The sequence below is a fragment of the Lonchura striata genome, chromosome 2, assembly GCF_046129695.1.
Source record: "Lonchura striata isolate bLonStr1 chromosome 2, bLonStr1.mat, whole genome shotgun sequence".
NCBI classification, from domain to species: Eukaryota; Metazoa; Chordata; class Aves; order Passeriformes; family Estrildidae; genus Lonchura; species Lonchura striata.
In genome coordinates this window covers 93,784,357-93,807,329 of record NC_134604.1, presented here as the reverse complement: position 1 = coordinate 93,807,329, position 22,973 = coordinate 93,784,357, and the positions used below count along the sequence as shown (strand labels likewise).

At 35.8% G+C, this 22,973-nt stretch overlaps 1 protein-coding gene across 8 annotated transcripts in view; it reads left to right on the top strand.

Moving 5' to 3' along the window:
* Positions 1 to 22,973, top strand: part of MYO16 (myosin XVI) — a 358,973-nt gene that overhangs the window by 121,865 nt on the left and 214,135 nt on the right. For all 8 annotated transcript variants that reach the window (XM_031503852.2, XM_021545590.3, XM_021545595.3 and 5 more), the window contains exons 4-5: positions 473 to 616; positions 20,743 to 20,851. In XM_031503852.2, the coding sequence (XP_031359712.2) occupies positions 473 to 616; positions 20,743 to 20,851 (253 nt within the window). The remainder of the gene's footprint in view (positions 1 to 472; positions 617 to 20,742; positions 20,852 to 22,973) is intronic.

The following is a 22,973-nucleotide window of genomic DNA, read 5'->3' as shown; positions in this document are numbered from 1 at the left end:
CTGGAAAAGAGACTCAAATAGGAATCAGTCCAGTTAGTGAATTGGAAATAGAAGTGGGCTATGAAGAGGGGTGTATTGTTGCCCTAAGCTGCATAAAAGGCAGAAATTTATGTATGCATGGACATATGCATGTGTGGGTGTGCATATACTTAGATACCACTACTCATGATGGGATCATCAAGCACTGATGTCTGTGCACTGATTTGGAATGGCAATATTGAACAGGGGAAAAAGCCTCATCCTTGTAGATTCAGATTCATCAGATTTCAAAAGGAAATAGGGGATTCTGTGAATCATGCACATGGACCTGGAAATCTCCACACAATTATTCCTATAGATTCCTCAGCTGTTGTTCCCTACAAGCACAGCAGCTGAACTACAATGTGTCATCTGCCCAATTTAAATTGTACGTAATAAATTTAGTTGTACACTGAGGAAAACACCATTGCTAATCTGCTCTTTTTCCTTCCAGTGTGCTCGCTATGATAATGCATTTGCTGCGGAAATTCTAATTGACAGAGGAGTAAATGTAAATCATCAAGATGAGGATTTTTGGACATCAATGCACATAGCCTGTGCCTGTGATAATCCTGATATAGTCCTGCTACTGCTACTAGTAAGTAAAGCAAGCCAATGCATTGTGTGCTTGAAAAGGAGACAGAATGGAGCATGCTAAGGTCTGAAACTGCTATATGAAAGCAATATAGTTCTACTAATCGTATCAGTGAAAGCACGTACAGTGTTTGGTTTTTCTTGACATTGCTTTTGTGCTCAGGATTTTTATAAGGCATTTTTAGGACTTCAATGAGAATAAATTGCAAACATCAGTGTCAAGTATCTCCTATTTCTCCACTGTGGTCCAGATCTTATATCTCTGAAACACTCAGTCCCAAATGGAATATTCAGATAATTTCTTTTCTTTTCTCCTTGTCACTTTCTGTTAAATGTTGAGTTGCCAGACAATCTTAAAAAGCAAGTATTGGCTGACTTATGCTCAGTATCCATAAAAAGTATTTGTGGACATGGTCAAAATGAGACAAATTTAATATTTATATAAACAACTTTGACTTTTTATGCTGAGTTTGCTCAATATAGTAATCTATATGGCATTCAGCCTTTTTAGAGAGCAGTAGTGTGCCCAGGTGGCCAAGAAGGCCAATGTCATCCTGGCCTGTATCAGCAGTACTTGTGCCCAGCAGGAGCAGGGCAGTGATTGTCCTCCTGTATTTAGCACTGGTGAAGCCACACCTCAAATCCTGTGCTCAGTTTTGGGCCCCTCACTACAAGAAAGACACTGAGGGGCTGGAGCCTGTCCAGAGAAGAGCAACCGAGCTGGGGAAGGGTCTGGTGCACAACTCCAGCTGCAGGAATTTGGGCTGTTGAGGATGTAGAAGAAAGGACCAGAGAAAACCTGAAAGAACGTTGTAGCAAGGTGGGGGCTGGCCTCTCCTACCAGGTAGAAAGTAGCAGGACAAGAAGAAATGGACTCAAGGCACATCAGGGGAAGTTTAGATTGCATATTTGGAAAAACCTTCTGTGCTGAAAGAGCAGTCAGCATTGGAATAGGGTGCCCATAGAAGTGGCAGAGTCAACATCCCTGGAAGTATTTAAAAGGTGTGTAGATGTGACAGATATGGACATGGTTTAGTGGTGGACTTGGCAGTGCTGACTTAATGGTTGAACTCCATGATCTTAAATGTCCTTTCCACCCTAAATTATTCTCTGGTTCTCTTTTGTGCTTCCTTGCCTAGGACCACAAACTCTAGTTTTATGCAATGGTACTGATGCAGCTCATTCTCTCAGTTCGTGTGGCATTGCTCTTCAAAACTGTAGTGTAGAAGCAGCTCACAGTCTGACTTAAAGTTTTTTAGTCTTTTTATATAATTTAAAAATGTTTATGTTTTAAACATGTTGTTGTAAGGTCAGAATTTTTTTTCATGCTTATAATTTTATTTCAGTGTTACAGGTAAAGGGAAGGTAGATAGATTTTTAGACTGTATCCTTGATAATACATTTAATGAAATCTCTTTGGGAGATTTAGTCCATTCCCTCTGCTCAGACAAGAGCTAGGCACACCAGCTTGCCCAGGACCAAGTCTTCAAGGATGTAAAGTCCACAGACTCACTGGACAACCTGAATTGTCCAGGCTGGACAACTGGGCAATCTGTACAGTATAAAACAAAACAAAACAAAACAAAGAACCAAAAAAAAAAAAAAAAAACAACCAATCAGATACATCTGGTTTTAAGCATTGTAATTACTCCTGGCAAATAATGGATAAAATTTCCAGGTTGATTTATCTCTTGTATTACCTCAATCTGTCCAGTGTAGATACCTCTGAAGCCTATGCATTATGCATGTACTCCTAGACTGATAAACAAACTAGAACAGAGAAGTTTATTCATAAAAAGCTCTTGTACTGTGGGAAACTCTTGTAATGGGGGGAATTTTCAAAAATTCTGAGTACAATGCTGTTGTCATTAATAGGAGCAGTTTAGATTATAGAGGGCTTTTGTAAAATTTTCCTTGATCACTTTTGCAAGAAGCTTAACCTAATTAAGCTTTGAGTGTTGCTATATAGGGTTATGTCCAAACTAATTTTCCAGGCCATCATCTGAATATTTTTTGACTTGGTCCCTGTTGTTACAAGCTGCCTTCCTCTGAAGGTTGTAAGCAATTTCTGATATCTTGGTTGCCTAATATATTCAAATTTCAATAAGCAGGGGTACACACGTGGATTTTTTGCAAATAAAGTTTGAATTGTTCATATTATTTATGATAGCTTCTGGCAAATCTGCCCACATTTAGGTGGTCAGCACTTTAAAAGGCAGAGTTTCCTTGACCAGATAAATAATATCTTTATATTCTCCCTTCTAAAGTCAAAATAAAGAATTTGAAATTTTGAGATTTAAAGATTTTTAAGGAAATGGCAGAGGAAGGAAAATATTCTTAGGTAAACAGTAGGTTTTGTACCATCACATTAATGTTCTCTTTGATAACAAATGACAATGTGAAGATGAAAACTGAGGTTGGAGAGACTTATTTTTCACAATTCTGAATTGCCTTTGCGTGAGCAATTCATATTAGAAATTACTTTGCCTTGAGGTTAGTGTTTCATGGACCATGTCTAATGAGTAGCATGAACCTTGATAATGCCAATTTGAGCTATAGTCAGCTTCTATTATGCCACAGTTTTTCATTGGAAGGAAAAATAATGCTTCTTGTAACCTCGGGAATTACTTTTAAATAAATATTTATTCTGGACTGAATTTATAGCCCAGGCAGTACCATATTTTCTGTTTTAAAGATGTGCCCTAAAAGGTAACAGCATGATCCTTTAATTGTTCAATTCAGATTTCTGGAAAACTCTCAGAAGGCAGTGGAGATTTCCTCATTAAGGACTTAAAACATTTCTTGTCAGGGAAGTAGGAAAACAGAAAATATTAAAAATTGTATATTAAAATACCAGAAGGCTATCAATGAAGATTTGCTTAAACACTCCCAGTTTCTGACTTCACCCCACTTTTGATGGGCTCAGACTTCATTTTTCTCTGGCTGACACAAGATATTGTCTTGTCATTCATAATCTAAACTGGTAACTCACAATGTCTTTGCTCTGGTAGACAGCAGACAAAATCAAAGCTCATTCACTGCAAACTAGGAGGGGCTGTAGCTGTTTGCAATGGGGTAATCTTCTGTCATGGCCTGCTGGAAGGCTATTGGAATTGTTAATACTTTTTTTTTTGAATGGATGCAGAATGAAATGCTTGAAGCTATTTCTTTCCATAATTTCCAACACTTTACCTTAGGTAAAGCTTTCCAGGGACATATTTATGTCTTAGTTTTGTAGCTGTCAGCAAGGGGAGAGGGGGGCACTGGAATGAGCAGCCAGGAGAGACATCCTGTGTGTGCTAAGCAGGCAGTCAGTGAGGAGCTTAGCCCGGGGCTGGCACGGGAGGAGATGCAGAGATCAGAGGTGGTCCATGGGGGTCTGCCTGCCGTGCACGCCGATGAGGAGGGAAAGGTCACGTTCATCAGTCACTGCTCCACCACATCAGCACTGTGTGTTCTCCCCGTGGCATAGGGAATTGCTCTTCATGGATTTTGTATGAAGGAGGCTCCTGTAGAAGGTTGAAGAGAATGCTGAAGTGTTTTTCATTTAAAAACCGAGGTGTGTAGGCTTATATACATTTGTGCCCACATTAAATCTCTTAAGAATGTGAACAGCAACCAGATTTATTGGAGGGATCTGCTCTGTCTTGCCTCACTGCTTTTTGTAGGCTCAGGACTGAATGTGCTGTCAGCAGCTCTGTCTGGTTGGGGTGTGTTCTTTTTCATCATTCAGAGTGCATTGAAACATTGGTTTTTTATGAATTCCCTACACTTGTTCTATATTGAATTCAAACACTAGCCAAGATTTGTACCTTAGTATCCAATGTTCTTTGTCCCATGCTATCAGAGTTGCAGAATGTCCAAGAACCAGCATTTTGGTGCTGCTCCTGCTTTGTTAGTTGTAGCAAGTGGCCTTTAAATGGCTACAGCTTTAAACTTGTACCCATCACTTACAGTCTAATTAGACTTACAGTCTAAGCTTTGTTCCTCCACAAAAGATACAAATTTTTAGCTTTAAATAATTTTAATTGATACATAAGAGTGGGTAACCCTTACTTTACTTGTGCACTGTTCAAACTGTCTTCTTGTCATGACAGCTCAACCCCACACAGCTTCTCATTCACTCCCCCCAGGTCAGGATCACAAGGTTAAAAGTGAGAAAACTTTTGGGTTGAGATAAAGACAGTTAATTAGGGAAAACAAAAGCTGCACACATAAGCAAAACAGAAGAAAAAATAATTCACCCTGTACTATCAGCAGGCAGGTGTTTAGCCATCTCTGGGGAAGCTGGGCTCCACCACGTGTAACAGTGTCTTGGGAAGACAAATGCCATCACTCTGAACATCCTCCTCCTCCTTTCTCAACTTTATATGCTGAGCATGAGGCCATATGGTGTGGGACATCTCTCTGAATAGTTGGGTGGCCATCTGTCCCTGCTGTGTCCCCTCCCAGCCCCTTTGCACCCCCAGCCTGCAGTGGTGGGGTGAGGAACAGAAATGGCCTTGGCTCTGTGTAAGGGCTACTCAGCAATAGTTAAAACATCCCGATGTTATCAACACCTTCTTCAACACAAATCCAAAACTCACACTGGCTACTGGGAGGAAAATTACTCAATCCCAGCCAGAACATGCACACATATGGTGGAATAAACATTGACACTCTTGCAGTTTTGTATATTAACCTTGGCTACTCAGAAGTAGGGTAGGTAGATAAAAATTGCAGGTGGAGATGGTATTCTGCTGTTTGTGCAGTATGCGGCACAGTAGAGATTTATTCTTTATTTATTCTTTCATGGAACTGAAAGTATTACTGAGATAAACTTGGCACTTAATTAACTAGAAGAGATCAGTACTACATCCTCAGAACACTCTTAATAATTTTTTTTAAACTGACCTTACTAGGAAAAGTAAGTGTACCTTCTGTCTGCTAACTAATTAAATGTTTCATCGTGTACTTTTTGGAACCTAGAATTGAAGCACAAAATGCAAATCTGGCATAGAAGGCTAAAAGTAGAAATTAAAAAAAAAAAAAGATTGAGGCTGAATATTTTTTCATACCCCTTTTTAAGAACTTAGGAAAATCTGTGCTTGGCAGTGTGCAAAAGGGAGCTACCATAAAATCATTAGATTTACAGCAACAATAGATGAGCAGTGTCAGACATATAATACTATCCACTGCATGTGTAATCCACGTTTGATTTTGGTGTAAAATCCTCTTTCCAAAACCAGATATATTTTCACTGGAAAAAGTTTACATGAACTGACTTCCCGGTGGGAGTAGAAAGGAAGTTGTTATGGGGCTGTAACTCTCTTTTCTGCTCCCCCATGCAGTTGAGACTGGCACATATCTGAAGTCATGTAATCAGGCAGCAGTTGCATAGTTATTTTGCCCTTCTTCTTTGCAACTGCTTCAGACTATGTTAGCAAGCAGAGATTAACTGTCAAGATGCCATTATCTTTAGAACTTAAAGAAAGGTTTTCCTATTTCATAGCTCCAGAAACAATTACTTCCTCAGAGGAGGCAATTCTGCGCTCCCATTCAATCTTGCTCAGTATGACTTCCTCCTTTGAGTCAATGGGAGAGGAAGCAGGGAAGGGGAAAGAATAATGAGCAGTTATAGGTCATAGGAGACAACGGCTAACAGTTTATAGTATAAATTATCATGAAGTACAAAAGAAAAATGATTCTTCTGTCTTTCTAGAGGCAGTTCCAATATTTGTAGTAAGGAAATTTAAATAGCATTTTTTTTTCTATGGAAGCTGTGGGTATCTATTTGAATTCACTCAGTTTGCAGAAACTAGTGAATGTGTGAGGAGTGTAGGAGGGAACTTCCAGAAAGTGTGTACTACTGGCTTATAGCCTTTCATCATTGCTAGCTGGGATAACATAAAACTAACCTAGATGGAGGCCACTACTTATCTAATCTAGGTGATGCCTTTTAATTAGTTGCTGAGTACCAGATAGCAAAACTCATAGGAAATTGTAGAAATATTAGTCCTCTGTAAAGACTGGTGAAAAGTAATGAAGCTAGCTAGTCATGCAGCACTAAAGATGGTTTAAGGAGAGATAAGAACAGGAACTTAACTGGATACAGCAAAATGGTCAAAGCATTTAACTTTGAGCACTATCATGAAAGTAATGAGATAACCTAGAAAAGAAATGAGACTAATATAGAGAGAAAAGAAATAGCATTGAACTTCAATTGACAGCAGACATAACCAGTGAAGTAGAATCTGCAGTTCACTGTACAAAGAGTGCTAAATCATTATATAAATCAAAGCTTTTTTACATGGGAAGTAGACACAGAAAGTAAGATGTAAGAGGCTGTAAATACTTCTTTGATGTCTAGAAATCTCACACATTCACATACACTTTCCCTCTCTGCCTCCCTTTGTCCCTCCCCCCATTTCATCCTCCCTCCCTCTGTCCCGGTGGAAAACATTTGGCACTGAAGATGGAACTTAAGATACAGACCATGGCTATTAAGCAGCAGACCTGTATACTCTGGAGCTCTTAGCATCAGAGCATTTCCAGAAAACAAAAGCTCTTGGAGGTAAAAGAGAGTTAGACTTGTTGGAAAAAATATCAACCCCAGTTTTGGCTGGAGCAGATCAGGAAAAGTATGCTGAGGGATGGAAAACATATGCAAAAATGGGGAATTTTGGATAAACTTTACTCTAATTCTCTTTTTCCCCAGAGAAAGATGATCAAGGAATGAAAAGACAATGAAAATCAACATCTGGCTTTGATCTTCAGTAAACATAGTTTTGTACTATAAAGTCTTCTTCATAGTTTGGGAATGTTCCACCACTGGGGGATATTTGTAGAAGGTGAAAATCATTCTTCATGCCAAGTGGCCTCTGCTTGAATCACTGACATAATTATTCTGTGAGTTACTCATAAGTGAGTAGCTAGGGAATTAAGGAAAACTCTTAGTTAAAGTGTAGAAGTGAAAAGTTGCTTGGTAGTGAAGAACATGCTAACAAGAAAACAGCCTAGCTATTAATAGAGAAATGGGCCTGAGAGCTGCTGAGTTTTCATTAGGATTGGTCCTATGACATTATTTTATTTAGTTTCGAGTGATAACCTTGAGAGGAAAAATAGAGGTATGATAATGAAATATGTTGAAGACAATGTTCCAATGCCTTATCTGTTAGGGTGAGAATTATAATATTGTGCAGAAATCATAAGGTATTTTTGAAGACCTAAGTAATAAAAATGGCTTGAAATTTCAGAGTACAGATACAAGGTCATGCTCTGAGCAACAGACATTTCTGTGATATGCTCAGGAACCATCAGCTGGAAATTTGGAAAAAGAACTCAGAGTTTACTAAATATTAAGACAATTTTATGCTGCAAACATGTAACTGCAGGTGGGAAAAACAGATTCTTGGATTTGTCAGAATGAAGATGTTGTCAAGAGAAAGAGAAGAGTGGTTTTGCTACTGTCCAAGTAATGACAGCCTGCAGTTAGCTATCAACAACCACATTCAGAGATGGGAAATTGTACCAAGGAAACTTTCAAGGATAAGAGAGTAAAAAGCTTATCTTAAGAGAAGGGAGTAAAAATAATATGTTGTACTTAAAAAAATCAAATCAGAGAGGATGTAAAAATTTCTGTAAATATATGAGGATAGAGAAAGAGGTAAGAAAAAAAGCTTTTGAAACCTGGTTACTGCTAGCATGAAAGAAAATAATTGCAAAGGTGTCCAACAATAAAGACAGAAATTAAACTAAGCTTTCTTAATGTTAGGAGAAATATGTTGGAAAGCAGCATTCCATGCAGGAGCACTAGGGATTGAAAAACCTGATCCCTAATTAGCTTTAAAATTTATCTTAAAGTTGTGAATGAGATTATGGGTTATGTGTTGCCTGCATTACCAAACTGATACTTCAGGAGATCCATTCTAGTATTATATTTCCACATGACAGCTGTTCAGAAGGCTGTTGGATATAATTATTCTGATTGTGTTCTTAAGACAATAAAGTGACATACAGAGGATATTAAACACGTAATATTGTGAACAATAAATAGCAAGTAAAGTTACATGGTAGATATTTGATGCCTGTAAGATTATGTTAAATTTCTATAGCCAAAAAAAAGACAGAAGAAAAGTTTATGAAAGAACACAGTTCAGAAAGAGAAGTACAGTACAGGGCAAACAAACCATTTTCCAGGCATTTCAAATATTTCTGTTTGTTTGCTTTTAATACTGTTTCCAGGTATTTGAAAGCAAAATACATAATGGCCAAATAGCATGAAGTCAAAGAAGAAAAAAAAAAGGTTTTGTTTTGTTTTTTTTTTTTTTCCTCAAGAAAAGAAGCCCCAAGGCCACAAAAGCTAGATTAATAGTCTCTGGAAGTAAATTGAGAATGGCATTTAGATTGGAAATTAATTGTGTTTCTCAGAAGAATTTATTCTTAAAAAAAATTCTGGATTTTCATTGGGAAAAAGAATGTTTTATTATTTTTTTTAAATGTTAAGAAATTCTGTTTCCAAAGGACTGACATCTGGGAAGATGGACATATACTGGCCAAATTTAAATAAAAATCATGTATTTAATTGGTATAGGGGATTGGAAAGCCAGTATAATTTAGTAATCATGAAAAACAATAAACTTCTTTCGTTTGGATCTATATATATTTTTGAGCAATGTTTTCCAACTGTGACGGATTTTGGCTTGATTTTGACATCAAGTACTGAAGTAAACTGAACTTAGAACCAGACCTTGAATCACCATATCATTAGGATTTAAACCAATTTTTTAAAATGAAGTATTAAATGCAATTTTTCTCATTAAAATATAATAAGAATATAATTTTAAACGTTTGTACCTTTAATTAATAAAATTATTTTTAATATATTATTTATTTGGATAAGAGCTGTTCTTGAATGCTGAAAAAAATCCCCAAACCATTCAAACCAATGGACTCCTCTCTCAGTTATATATGGCTTTTTGTGTGTTTTCATTTCAGAAATACTGGAATGAAATATCACTATGGCATAATTTGTAATGCATAATTTAGAAGGGCTTGGGAGCATGAACCTATGAAAAAAGAACCATCAAATGAATGTCTATGAATTCTTGAATTTGTGAGTGAGCCAGTAGGGGAAATTGCAGCACAGATACAATTTATCAAAAGTTCAAGGACAACTTACATTGATATGCCACCATGAAGATTGATGTGTAAAGTCATTGGAAAGAAAACTGCTGCAGGAAAATCCGGCTTACATTTTGAAAGCAGATGGTTTAGGTAAATTGTAACAGTGCAGGGTTAGTGGAACTAATAAAAGAGGTGGCATGAAGGTCATTAAAACACTCAGGTTTTCACATGTGTTTGAACACTTTTCAGTTAGAATAGGAAAGGTGGAGAAAAAGCATTGATTTTCCAAATCTAGAATAATTGGTGTGGACTATGTGTGGAAAAAGTAGGTAATTCAGTTCAGTGTAGAACAATATAAAATAATGAGACTGGGTTGGTAGTGAAGTGTAGGAGTTAAAGTCATGAAAAGAAATATAATGGAAAGTTGGATGTACATATATTTTTCTGTTTTTATAATGAGTTTGAGCAAGATGTGGTTGCTGCCTGCAAGGATGAAAAGCTAAAGAGATGTTGGAAAATGTATAAAAGCTGGCTTCTGAAAGCACAGGAGAAAAGTAGCCTTTATATTATTTCTAAGTAACAGCTGTATCTTCAACTATTTGAAGATTATGAAATCAGATTTGTCTTAAATTTCAAATGACTCCCATTAGAAACTATGATATATTGTGAATTTTTAAAACACACTAAATATTTTTCCAAATGTTAAATAATGGAAAGTATTTGTTGAATTAGTGAATACTGCGAGATTACTGACTTGCACTTTTTGGGAAGAAGGATGCTCCTTAAAATTCTGACAGTACTGGAAGGTGGAAAATTTCATTTTCTGGAATGAAGACCAGAGAATGGTAAGGGATTGATTGTGGACAGTTGTTTCTTTGCAAGGTGATAAGCATTTGATAAATTAATACCTATTACTTCAATATTGACTGCAAAAATTACAATTTATGAACACGAGGAAAAGACTTGGTCTGATAAAACACAGACAAGTCCTTGATGGATGGAACAGCAGTATGTCTGTGAAGTATTTATTTCAATTTTGTGCAAAATTTCATCACTTTTCCAATATATATATTAATCCAGAGAGAGCAACTATTACAAATAGACCTGGAATCTTATGTTTTGTTAATATATAAATGTCAACTCTGGTTATACTTGTATTGCTATGCTTTATAAGCATATGTTTTTCTTTTCATATAATCAATTACAAACTTTAGCATGGAGTGTATATTTTCCTCACTGCTGTATTAGGGACTAACTTGCTGCAATCCCACACAGCAAGTTACTACTGACTATGACTGGAAGATTTTCTTGTCTACTGCACTTTTTTCATTACCTAAACACAGAAAAATAATAGAATTTTCTGGTCTTCTTATAAGTTCTCTAATTATATGGTGATGTTCTGAGAAGCCAGGTTTGTGTTAAAGTGACTGACATACTAAACTCCTTAAATAGATTTGGTATTTCACACAATGATTTGTTTCTAGAAGGTCTAGATTTAATTACTAACCAGCAAGACAGCATCACCCTGAGTGCAGATTAAGCTACTGTACAGTCCCTTCCCTGTACACTTGGGAGCATGTTGATGTTATTAAACAACGCAATTAATCTGTCTCATAACAAAAACACAAATTAACTGAGTTAAAATAACAGTTTTGTACTCATACTTCCTTGCATGATACATTTATCTTTGCAGAAACTGTATACTATACACAGCTATTTTTTATTGCACACTGTTTAATCTCCTGCTTTTTACACCAGAGACATGTAATACAGATTTTCTTTCTTTTTACTGTGTGTATATACATTAACACAAGCTCTTTTTTCTCTGCATTAATAAAATGGTAAGATTTGATGTAATACCTGAAGTAGCTCTACTTTCTCATGTGTGCCATTTCAAGTGTATTTAATTTACACGCACACACGCTTATACGCATATATATACACAGTATAGACACATACACACACACACACATACACACATCTCTGTATGTAATCTCAAAATGGACATTCAGCATCTGTATTTCCCAAGTTACATAAATACAGACATGGACATGGCAGTGTGCATAGACAGGAAGGGAAGATGGCTTTCCAAACTATGGGGATTAAGAAGATCATCAGGTTAAACAGGGCCTTGGGGTTTGCCCCTAGTTAAACTTTCTACATATATGTTATTTACATTGAACCTGTAAACTACAAGCTCTTCAAAAAACAACTTGCAATCTTTACTGAGCCATCAAAATCAACTTCCTTTCTTTGCAGCCATGTAGTTGTTTTGTTTGCTCTGCCCTTATCTGTGGTGTGCCAGAGGTGGAAACTCTTTCAAGTGAAGCTGCTAGGCAAAACTTTCTCCCATGTTTTTTTTGGAGTGTATGTGTGTGTAAATATATATGTGTGCATATATATATGTATGTGTGTATCTGACTACTTTCCCATATATATGCATGCAATATATACATACAAACACATAGACCTTTGTAAGGAAATGTATTAGTAAAACTTTGACCTCAATGTCTTATATTTTATTTGTACTTATCAATACAGAGGATGCTTCTCATCTCCATTTTGCCTACAAAAAGTTATGCCTTACTAACTGTCCAATTCTGTACACAAGTGACTGTTCTTGTTAACCCCAGGGAATGATCTTTATAATTCCTAAAGTATGAAATTTGTTTGACCTTATGTAATTGCAAGTTTGCTTAATGGTTATGAAGTAACTGTTAACTCTAACTGTAGTGTCAGATTAAAAGACTTTTTGACAGACAATTCCAAAGGCTCACTCCCTGCTGTGCAAAGGAGATTTTCTTTCTATTTGTTCTAAAAATAAAAGGCAATAATTTCAAAAAGTGACCTTTTTTTGGAGTATTATATAAGACAGGGACTGATCATTTTTCTGTGTGCCTGTCATAATTTTTGATGATTACAATTAAAATAAAATTAGAAGAAAGCATGCTTCTATACTGTTATCAGAGACATTCAGTGCTCGAATAATTTATTTTTTTTCCATAAGCTCTGCTACTGATGGGAAGTTTGCAAGTCCCATGTGCAGAAACAGATGGGAAAATTTTAGTCTTTAGTCATCAATGCTCTTTGAAGTTTCCTTTCTAATTCCCTTTTCTTGCCAAATAATTTGAGAGCTGGCAATATCAAGTCAAATACCCCTCCTTCTGTACTTCAACTATCCTTTTTTTGACCTCATTCTGATCTATTGGATTTTTGCTGCAGTGTCTTAATCATAGAACAGAATGAGAATACTATTCTAAGCAAAAAGAACTTTTTTGTGATATATAGCATGTAAGTCAAGTTTTCTATAATTTCTTCAATTCTTTAGTCTACCTCAACTTTCAATAAAAATACAACATTTCAGTGAGAAAATACATTCTGATTTTTTTTCTTTTTTCATGCTTTCAGATAAAATGGTTTTAAAAGAGTTAAAAGTGTCAACTTATTTTTGTGACATTCAAACAAGTACATCCAATTCATATAATTTTTCCAGATAATTTTTTTTTTTTTCATATTAAGCTAAAAAGAGTGTCTTCATGTTCTTGGAGACCTTCTGATACCCTAATGTCTTATCTGTTTTTCTCTTTTCTGAGAAGCCCTCACTGAAAATGTGCAACATGTATTTTGAACCAATAAGTTGCCTCCATAAAGTAGGAAAGTGAGAAAGAAACGCAGTTATTGTTTTATTTTTTGTCATACTTGGCTTTGGAGATGAAAATCATAGATATATAATTCTTCATTAACTGCTCTTTAATGTAACACCTTTTTTTCAATGGAAAGAAAATTTTTGGCAGGTAAAATATTAAAATATTGATATTGTATTAAGACAAGTGCATATCTTGAGAGTAAGATTGCTTCCTGTAATTTCTGGTTTAATAAAACATATGTGCAGAGACTGGAGAATTGGATGTTTAAACTCATAGTTATGTGGGAGCCCTAGAACTGAATATGTTCTGCCCATGGCCTGTCCCACCAGAATCTCCAGATTAATTTGAACTACACTGTGGCCAAACTAAAATTTCTCATGCCTGAATGCACATCTAGCCAATAAAAACAAGAGTAAAATTGTTGTTGTTAAGGCTTGTTTCCTCACTGTAATAAAACCAGCAGTGATTACATATGAAGACACACTGAGGCTGAGGCAATTAGTGTTCAAATTGTATGGCAAAATTCAGTCATGCATTTGAGGTACTGATTTTCATGACATTAAGAATAATCAGTTGAAGCTGTTGAAAAACTTCAGAATGAAGCATGGAAGATAAAAAACAGAAATGGATACAACAAAAATAATTATGTTCTTCCATTTTCTAGTCAAACTAGCTAGATGATTTTCAGTGTTTCCAGATATTTGTGAGGGAGAAGAGAGAAAATAAAAATAATTTCTTGAGGCAAAGCTAAGTCAAGGAAATCAGACTATATTTAGAAATTAGGACCTTAAAATCTGAGAAACCTTTGTGGTCTATAATAGGATTCACAATTTGAAGAACCACCATAAAAGACAACTTGCTGTCTGATTAAGATCCAAGTACAAATCTGTGTGACTTTAGAATTAATAGAATGCTCCCCAGTCTTCATGAATATTGTAGTTCTAGGGCATGGAAATAGTGGTAGCTTGAGAACTATACATTACTTTTTATTTGACTGCTTCTGTAAGTAGGTTTTAACTTTTTATTTCATAATTGTGTTCTTAGTTGCATTTTATTTTGAAAGATGCAGTTGCAAACGTTACACTTTGAGTGTTTTCAGAAGTGTTCAATACTGGAACTGAGTGGGATTTTCTCTGCCTTTTTCATGCCATCCAGCTGATGAGCGGAATTTAAGTCCCCATGGTGCACAAACAGATGGGAAAATGTTGGTCTTTCGTTTTCAGTCATCAGTGCTAATTCTTTTATCTTCTGCATGCATTAGTCAAACAGACTATGCCTGTCAAGCAATCTGTAATATGTGCCATGACAGCCTTTTTTTTTTTTTTTTAACTCTACTGAAAATCTTTTCTCTGAACTGTCATTGCCTACATTCTCTTAGTTTAAGGAGGAAAATGCTTTATTCATGAACTAAATGATTGCCAAAATGGTTGTAGAACTTTGATTTTAAAGTATGATATTTTTTTACTATTTTGTGAAGTAATTCTACAACCAAGCTGTGCATTTTCAAATACAATTGGGGATTTTTGTAGGCATTGGTGGTCCTATATATATATACAACTATCTGATGGTTTTTTATGAACAGACTCTTTATTGGCACGTACTCTTATCCTTTTTCACCCAGCATGTCACAGTGATACATGTCTGGGACTTTTGGAATACTATGATGCCCTTTATACACACTGGCATGCATCTATAAATCTTAATTTCTAGACTGTAACAAGAAAGGAAATTTGTTTTCATGAGCAGTTAAGTTGCATATTCAGATTTTGGTGCCCATTTTTGCAACAAGGAACCCAGAAGAGCCATGAATTAAAAAACTTTTATCCACAGAACAACTGAAATACTTTACTTACAAAAGGACGTGTGAATAGCAAACTGCATTTATATGATCATTGCTTGACTGGTTTAGCATGTATGTATAATGGAAATAAGTGAGTAACAGTGGCATTACATAAATTTATATTAACAGAAATGCATCTATTTTCACAATTATGTGAAAATATTGGCATAACATTTTCAGCACTGCATTATCTCCTGATTTATTGAAAGTGCTTTTTTTGGAAACATGTTTTATCCTGTTCAGTTTATTTTATATGCGTGGAGGGCACTTATAATGCTCTGAATTCAGCTTTGATTCTGTAGGCTCTGTTGTCACAGACATAAGGGATTGAGCTTTGTGTTTGTGTTTTTATGATGTGGGTGGGATCAGGCATGCTGAAAATGAATTCAGACCTTTATTATATCACAAGTTAAGCTCATCCAGATGGCAGACAGTTCCTACTCCGTGTGAAAGAATCGTTTTGGTAATGTGACAGGCATGGGTTTATAGACAGCAGGAACTCTTACAGAGCTGAAAGCCCTGAAATAGAGCAAATATTGCATACAGTAATATTGCAGCCTTTCCTGTGTGAGAGGTGGAAACTCCCGCTGCAGGTAACCATTGATTCAGGGTTATGGAAGGAGTCCTGTAAATGCTGCACTGGGCCAGCCCAGTTTGCAGAGCTGTGCTCTCTGCAAGTTAAAGGAAGTGAGAAGATTTTCTATTTGTATTGAGGGAGAATTTGTTTTCATGAGTACACCTTAACATGATGCCCTACTATGAAGGAAATCCAGTGAGCAGGAGGATTTGTTCCCTGCATTTTCTCTAAAGCTATAGAAGCCCATGTAAGGCATGCATGAAACATTTGTTAGTATACCTAACAGTTGTTGCTTTGATTTGTGATCCATAGATTTTAGTTCTGAACTTATATGTATAGATATGGAGTTTGGGTCCTTGCTATTTTACTAAGAGACTTTGTAAAGAAAGGAAGAAAAATTTTCAGTTTAGAAACTCTCTCTTAATGAAGCCCCTGTTTGAATTTCTTCAATACTTTTAGGAGTTCAGGTTTCAATACATAAGAATTTATTGATAACAACTTTTTATTTTGGAAAAAATTATGGCATCCATTATGGTTGAGGGATGGTGGTGTTTTGATGTGGAACTTAACTAACTGCAAGTAACTTAACTGCCCAAGAGGAGATGTAGTTTATTATTTGTAAAACATAATATTTTGAAGCTCAAGTCATCAGTCTGGAGTTACTGAAATTCCCATTTAATAAAATATCAGGCGTGTCCCCTACAGACACGCTTTTGCTTTTGTATAGGTGAAAGGATTGCTTTTCTATAGGTGAAATTTCCACTTCCTTGCTTTTCTTCAAGATGTATGGAAGGAAGGAGGGTGATAGGGTTAGCTGTGCAGTAGATATCCCTATTTGGAGTATGATTTTCCATCAGACACACTCTTGTCTTCCAAAAGGGAAGTATGTTGTCTTTTTTTAACCCTTTTCTTTTGGCAAGTTACATTAAGGGTCAATAAAGCTAAAACTGCAGCTAGATCAGCTTTGAGGTGACTCTACTGTTTGCCATGGGCTGTACTGAACTTCCATATCTTTGTAGATGGCTTATAAATGTTTTTCTTTTCCTTTCTTTGTCAAGCCTGGGGGTGGAGGAGTAAAAGTAAATATTTAGAAATAGGTATCCTTCATGGTAGACTTCTAGTCCTGAATCAGCCCTTTTCATGGGCTTCTTTTGACAGTTTTGTTCTGGAGCAGGAATCTTTTATTTACTCTGGGGTGTGTAGATATTGGTTATCTATCTCCCAAATATCTGAAGAATTGATGGTGTCACGGGGAAAGGTCTTCCTTAAAGGTTTATGTGGAAAAAATTTAAAATTAAAGTATTAAGTCTGCAGTCAGTGTTATTTTCTAGACTGTTTTGTGCACATAAAGAGAATACAAAAGAGGATACTCAGCTCATGTCTGTCAGTTTTCTTCTTACTAAGCAGGCAAAACTCAGTTATGATGGCAGCAGGTAGGGGAGCTGTCAGTGGAGGATCTGTAATTGTAATCACTTTTTCCCCCAGCTCTTCTAGTAGCTCTATTGTGATTTCTGTGAAATCATTTTCTGCCTGCAGAAAGTCTGTTGTTGAGATGAGTTGGACAGAAGACATGCTTTTGAACTGAGAGCAGCTGCTCAATCTCACTTAATCTTTTATTTCTTTGTCTGTGGTTTCCTAATGTGGTGAAGTCTTTAGCTGCTTTTTTTTTTTTTTTTTTTTAGCTTTGCCTTGAGAATTGCTCCTCATCTGTTCAGCACTGTGAGTTTGTGTAAAGTGGTATCCAGTGCTAATGACCTAAACCACAGCACTGTGTAGAGCAACTTCATTTCTTTTGCTTTGTTAATGAATTATATTCAAACAAGTCTAATAGGAACCACAAAGAGGAACCAGCTAGATTTGTGGGATTTGGTATCTTAAATGAAAATTTATGCAAGCCATCGAGGTTAGAGAGCAAGATTGCCTAGCATCATGGAGCCATGAGCATGTAGGACTTCCTGTATGTTTCCTTATTCTTAAACAAATAGAACTTTATATAGAACATTTTTTATAGATGAGAGAATAGTATGAAAATGTTTTCTTTTCAGTGATGGTAGGTAGATATATTTTTCATTTGGGAATCATAAGTTGTATCACAACACTAGAAATAAGAAAGAGTAGAAGGAATATTGGGCAGATAATAAATAGTAGAGAAGAAAGTTTTAAGACTTTCTAAAAAAATAAATACTTAATGAAAAATTTGCCCCTGTGCATGATAAATTGAGTTTTAGAATCAGTTATTTATTTAAAAAAATAAAAGGTTGAGAGATTGATTGTTTATTGATTGCTTCTGACTTAACAGTATCACTAATTAGGCTTCCTAACTGTAGAATGTGGACTAAACTCAACTTTTAGCTTCCCAGTGGAATTTGGACATTGATCCAGTGGATACAGCTGCAGCAACATAGCCTTAGGAGTTTGTGACTGCATTTTTACTTGGGTGCCTGTCCCAAGGGGTAATGGGTAGCTTCTTTAGGGGCAGAGCACTGAAGAGGTCTGTTCACATGTAATGATATCATGCAGTTGCTAGTTATTGTAAATTCTTGCAAATCAAAACTTCCAGTAGTGCTTAGACTTTTTGGTTCTTTCCCCATTTTCTTCCCAAGATTATTTGAGGAGGAACAGTTCAGCTCCTATGGCATCCTGTAAAGCAAAAGCAGTATTCTCTGCACTATTCTAAATTAGCTCCCATTTATACACTAAAAAATATGCTAGTGGTGTAGACCCTGATTAGTGGTGGTCTAGTCCTGTTCAAGGTCTTTATTCCTGATGTGGGCAGTGAGAGCACACCCTCAGTAAGTTCACAGATGGTGCAGAGCTGGGAGGCAGGGATGATACACCATATTAAAAATGCCTATTATTAAACCCATAAGATAAATTGGGAACATTTCAAACATTTCTCAAGAAATTAATATAGAAATACCCAATAAAAATTAATTGGAGATGAGTAATTCCGTATTGTATCTTTCCTTCTGTGATATTACATCTTAGAAATGAATTAAAAGTGGGCTTCTGACCAAAGTCATTATCCTACTTTTCCTGAATTTGATATAACAAAGGTATTTTGGTTTCTTAACTTAACAAAGAAGAAAATGATCTTTTGGCATTACATGGAGATTATCTACATGCAATGAAGAATAGATACCTGCAAGACTTTGCAGGGTTCTTTTATATGCAAAGTAATGAGATAGGAAATTGTTTTGCTTTTGTAATTCTGCCTTCACCAGCAAACTCTCATAGGTCAGTGAGTAGAAAGCAAAGCAAAAATCATACTTTCTAATAGTGGAACAAGTGCAATAAAAGTTGTTAAACCATTCCCTAAAGATACCATGATCCTCAAATTCACCCTTTATTTGATTTCCTACCATCTTTTTTATTTTATCTACCAGAACAGATAGTAGAAATTTATTTTCATAGAACTGTAGTGAATGTAAGATTTTACACTTGTAAGTCTCCTTCCATTCCTTTTCACTAAGCATGAGAGTCAAATACTCTCATCTAATTTCATTTAAAAATTCATAAGAAATACATCTAATCTAAATTTGCTCTCTGGGTTCCCCTTACAATCAGTGCAACAAGATAAGAATAGAAGAAAGTAGTGTGTTTTGTAGGAGGACAGATTATTTTGCTGAATAGGATATGGTCTAGTAGGATGTAAGAGATGTTTGAGACAGGTGAGATATTTTTTTGATGCCTGTCTGTCCCCTGGAAACTCAGATCACCTCAGACAAACAGTTCAAGTTTGATAACATAAAGCTTATATGAACTTGCTTATTTTTTGTGTCATATTACAAGCTGAGCCAGACCTGAGCCCATTACAAGCTTTTATTTGATACAATACTTACAGTGAAAATTCCTGAAAAAAGCAGTCATGTCTTCTATTAATAATTTCATATCGCATTTGACCTCTGCTGCTGTGGTTTTAAGAAAAGCAGTCCTTGGCACTTCTCATTTTTATTAGCTAAACTCTTTATCATACAAGCTATTAAGAAAAGTAATTAAATTTACCTGAAGTCACACTTATTTCATAATTCCTTGCCATTAAAGTCATAGAGAGAAATTTTAAATTAATGTTACATGACAATTCACTAGTAATGTAACTTCTACTAATGTAACACTAGTAATGTAAGTGTCTATGTCCACCAGACATTTATGATATTTTCAAGGATAAGAGCTTTCTTACTAAAAAAAAAAATATTTTCCTATAAATTCTTACATTAATAATCTTTAATATAGAAAATACCATCATGCTGGTGGTTTCTTTTCAAGCTTCTCATGAATCTGCTCATTTCACTAGTCCTCAACCCCAAGGGCTGTTCTTACTTGTCAGTCATTTATATTGAATTTTGAATGAAACTTAGAGAAATTTCAGCCTGGCTTCTTTAAAGATTACAGTTGAAATAATCAACTCATTTTCATTGTCTCCAGTTGGTGACAAATGGCAATTTTATTTAGCAATGGATGGTTCACTTTGAGGTTGGATTGATGGATGAGGCCTCAGGAGGTCAGGCCAGCTGACAGGGTTCCCCAGACCAGCTGTCTGCCCATCCCTTCTGCAGCCGTGTCCATGCTGCTGGCCATTTTGACCACAGCTGGTTACTGCTGGAGTATTTTAAGGCAGACTGTAGTCAGTGGCAGCTGACTTTAAAGTGTTGTGCTGCAAATGGTGGTGGTTCCAAAACTCACCGATGAGCAACCCAGACATCTGTGTTGCAAAGCCAGACTGGACAGCTAGTGTGGCAACAATGCCAGCTGTCTCAAACAAAGACAGCCCTTTTGCCATTCATGAGTCCTTCATTTTGCCTTTGCCTTTTTGTATGTTTGGTTTTGTTTCAGGTTATAATCAGCCTGGTGTCTAAGAACTCAAGCTTTGAAATGTTTTTGAATAGGATCGTGTAAGAACTCCAGTCGTGTTTTGAGATTTCAGTACAAAAACCTAAAATGCTTTTAATTCTTGTCTGTAGGCTGGAGCAAATGTGCTTCTGCAAGATGTTAATGGAAATATTGCACTTGATTATGCTGTAGAAGGGACTGAATCTAGCAGCATCCTTCTGATGTACTTGGAAGAAAATGGTAAGTCAGCTCTTCAGCTTTTGAAATGCTTTTATTGAACATGTCATAAAAATAATAAGGACGTGTATTGAGCTGATGGAAGTCACACCAAAGCCAATTGAACTATATCATTTTGGGGATGAAGGGGAGGAAGATGATTTGCTACCACACATGTTTTCAGTGTGTTTAAATTGGAACAACTAAAAAAGGTTAATGGCAGTTGTCATTGTCAAAACTGCTTTTGAACTTTTGTAGGGAGATGTTAGAATGTAAATTCAAAGTAGAGAAACTGCAGCAATACAGAAACTTTTAAAACAACTAATTCAACTATTCAAGGACTAGGTTTCACATTTTGTTTCATTTTCCCATCATAGTTCCAGAGAATATTTCTTCCGAGTGACAGACTGCTAAATAAATAAATCTTTTCAAATAATTTGAATGAAAATGCATTCTGAATTATACTTTATTCATCATTCAGAAATACTAGTATTGGGTTAGGGTTTTTTTAACTGTGAAAATACTGTAGCAAGATTTCTATTATGAATTATGTTTAATATGTTGTAGATGACAGGACTTGTATTGAAAAACTAAGTTTGTTGCTCAACAGTTCCAAACTTAGATAAGAGTTCTGGAGTGAGATTTCTAACATTGCCTTTGACTATGAGAGGTTGTCTTAACATTGTATGTGCGTCATCTTAACATCAAGGAAAAGGCATTAAGCAAATGTAATGAGTAATAATATAAAAAATAATATTTTCAACATTGCCTCCATATAAATATTTTTTTTAACATAAAGTAAGTTAAATTATATTCTGTTAATGAACCCTTAAGGAAAGTGTCAAGGAAATCACAGTTTCAGGTCCTATACTGCACACATCCAGTATAATATTGTTTCCTCAGTGTGTAGCAGTACCTTCGCAGCTCTGTTTTTTCATTTTTCTAATGGCAAAGCAGCTATTTGCTTCTAAAAACTTTGTTGCCTTGAAAAACACAGATATTTGTCTAAATGTTCCAACTCCTTTGACTCCTGTTTAATAGGTAACATGCAAAACTCCTGTAGCATACAAGATGTAGTCTGCTTATAGTGGGATCTCTTTTACAGTAGATAGGAGAGGCATTATTCCTAATTAAACAGTGTTTCTGTGAATATTGGAAGTTACCAAATTAAATTACTAACTTTAGGTAGATAAGCTTAAGTTAATAATGCAGACCTTTAGGTCAATAGAGGGAAAGGGGAAATGCATGCATTGTTTAATCTAGTTCTAACCTGGCTAGATGAGGAGAACTGACTTCTAGGACTCTTTCTTTCTGCTGACTAATAAAAACTGAAGTTGACAAATTCTAGGGTTAGATTGTTAGGATTGATCAATTCTACCCATTAGCTGCAGTAGTGCATGAAAACCTGGTCTTTGGGTGATCAGTGTCAAAATTCTGATCAGCTTTGCTTGGTCTGCTAGAATTATTCTTGTAACAATAGACAGCTCAAAGTATCCTTATTTTTCACTTGCTAGTACCTATGAAATATTTGTATAACCTACCAAGTTTAATAATAACTGAGAAGGAGATTCTGGATAGAAAATAAACTGTATAAGTATGAATTACTTTGAATTTCCTAGCCTCAGTGTTTCTCTGTGGATTGTTTTGGTGAAGTTTTCCTCGTGGCAGCAATCCCCATGGACACCTGCATATGAATACCTCAACACAGAGCATGTCAGGACCAAGCCTCTTTATACAATATAAGCTGATCCTGTAGTAAATACCATTTTAGGCCTGTAGTGTTAAGAAACACACACCCATAGTATCAGCTTTTAAATACTACGTATAAGGACTGTTTCCCTATTCTCTGAACTTCCCTGCATTCATAAAATATTTTCATTTCATTTTCATGTTTCAATTCTCCATTCAGTTGTGCATATTAAGAAGAGATACAATATTAAGAAGAGATTTGTGTGTAGAATAGACTATACTATGATCATTGCCTCTAATTGCAGAGATCACGGAGAAAAGAACAATTAGGTGCCTTATAGCTTAGCTAATGAGAAAATCAGAAGCTATCAATTTACTGATGAAACAAAGTAAGATTGGAACAAGTAGCTTTGAAGCCACAGAAAACATTGTTAATTGGAAACATCAGAGTTCTTAG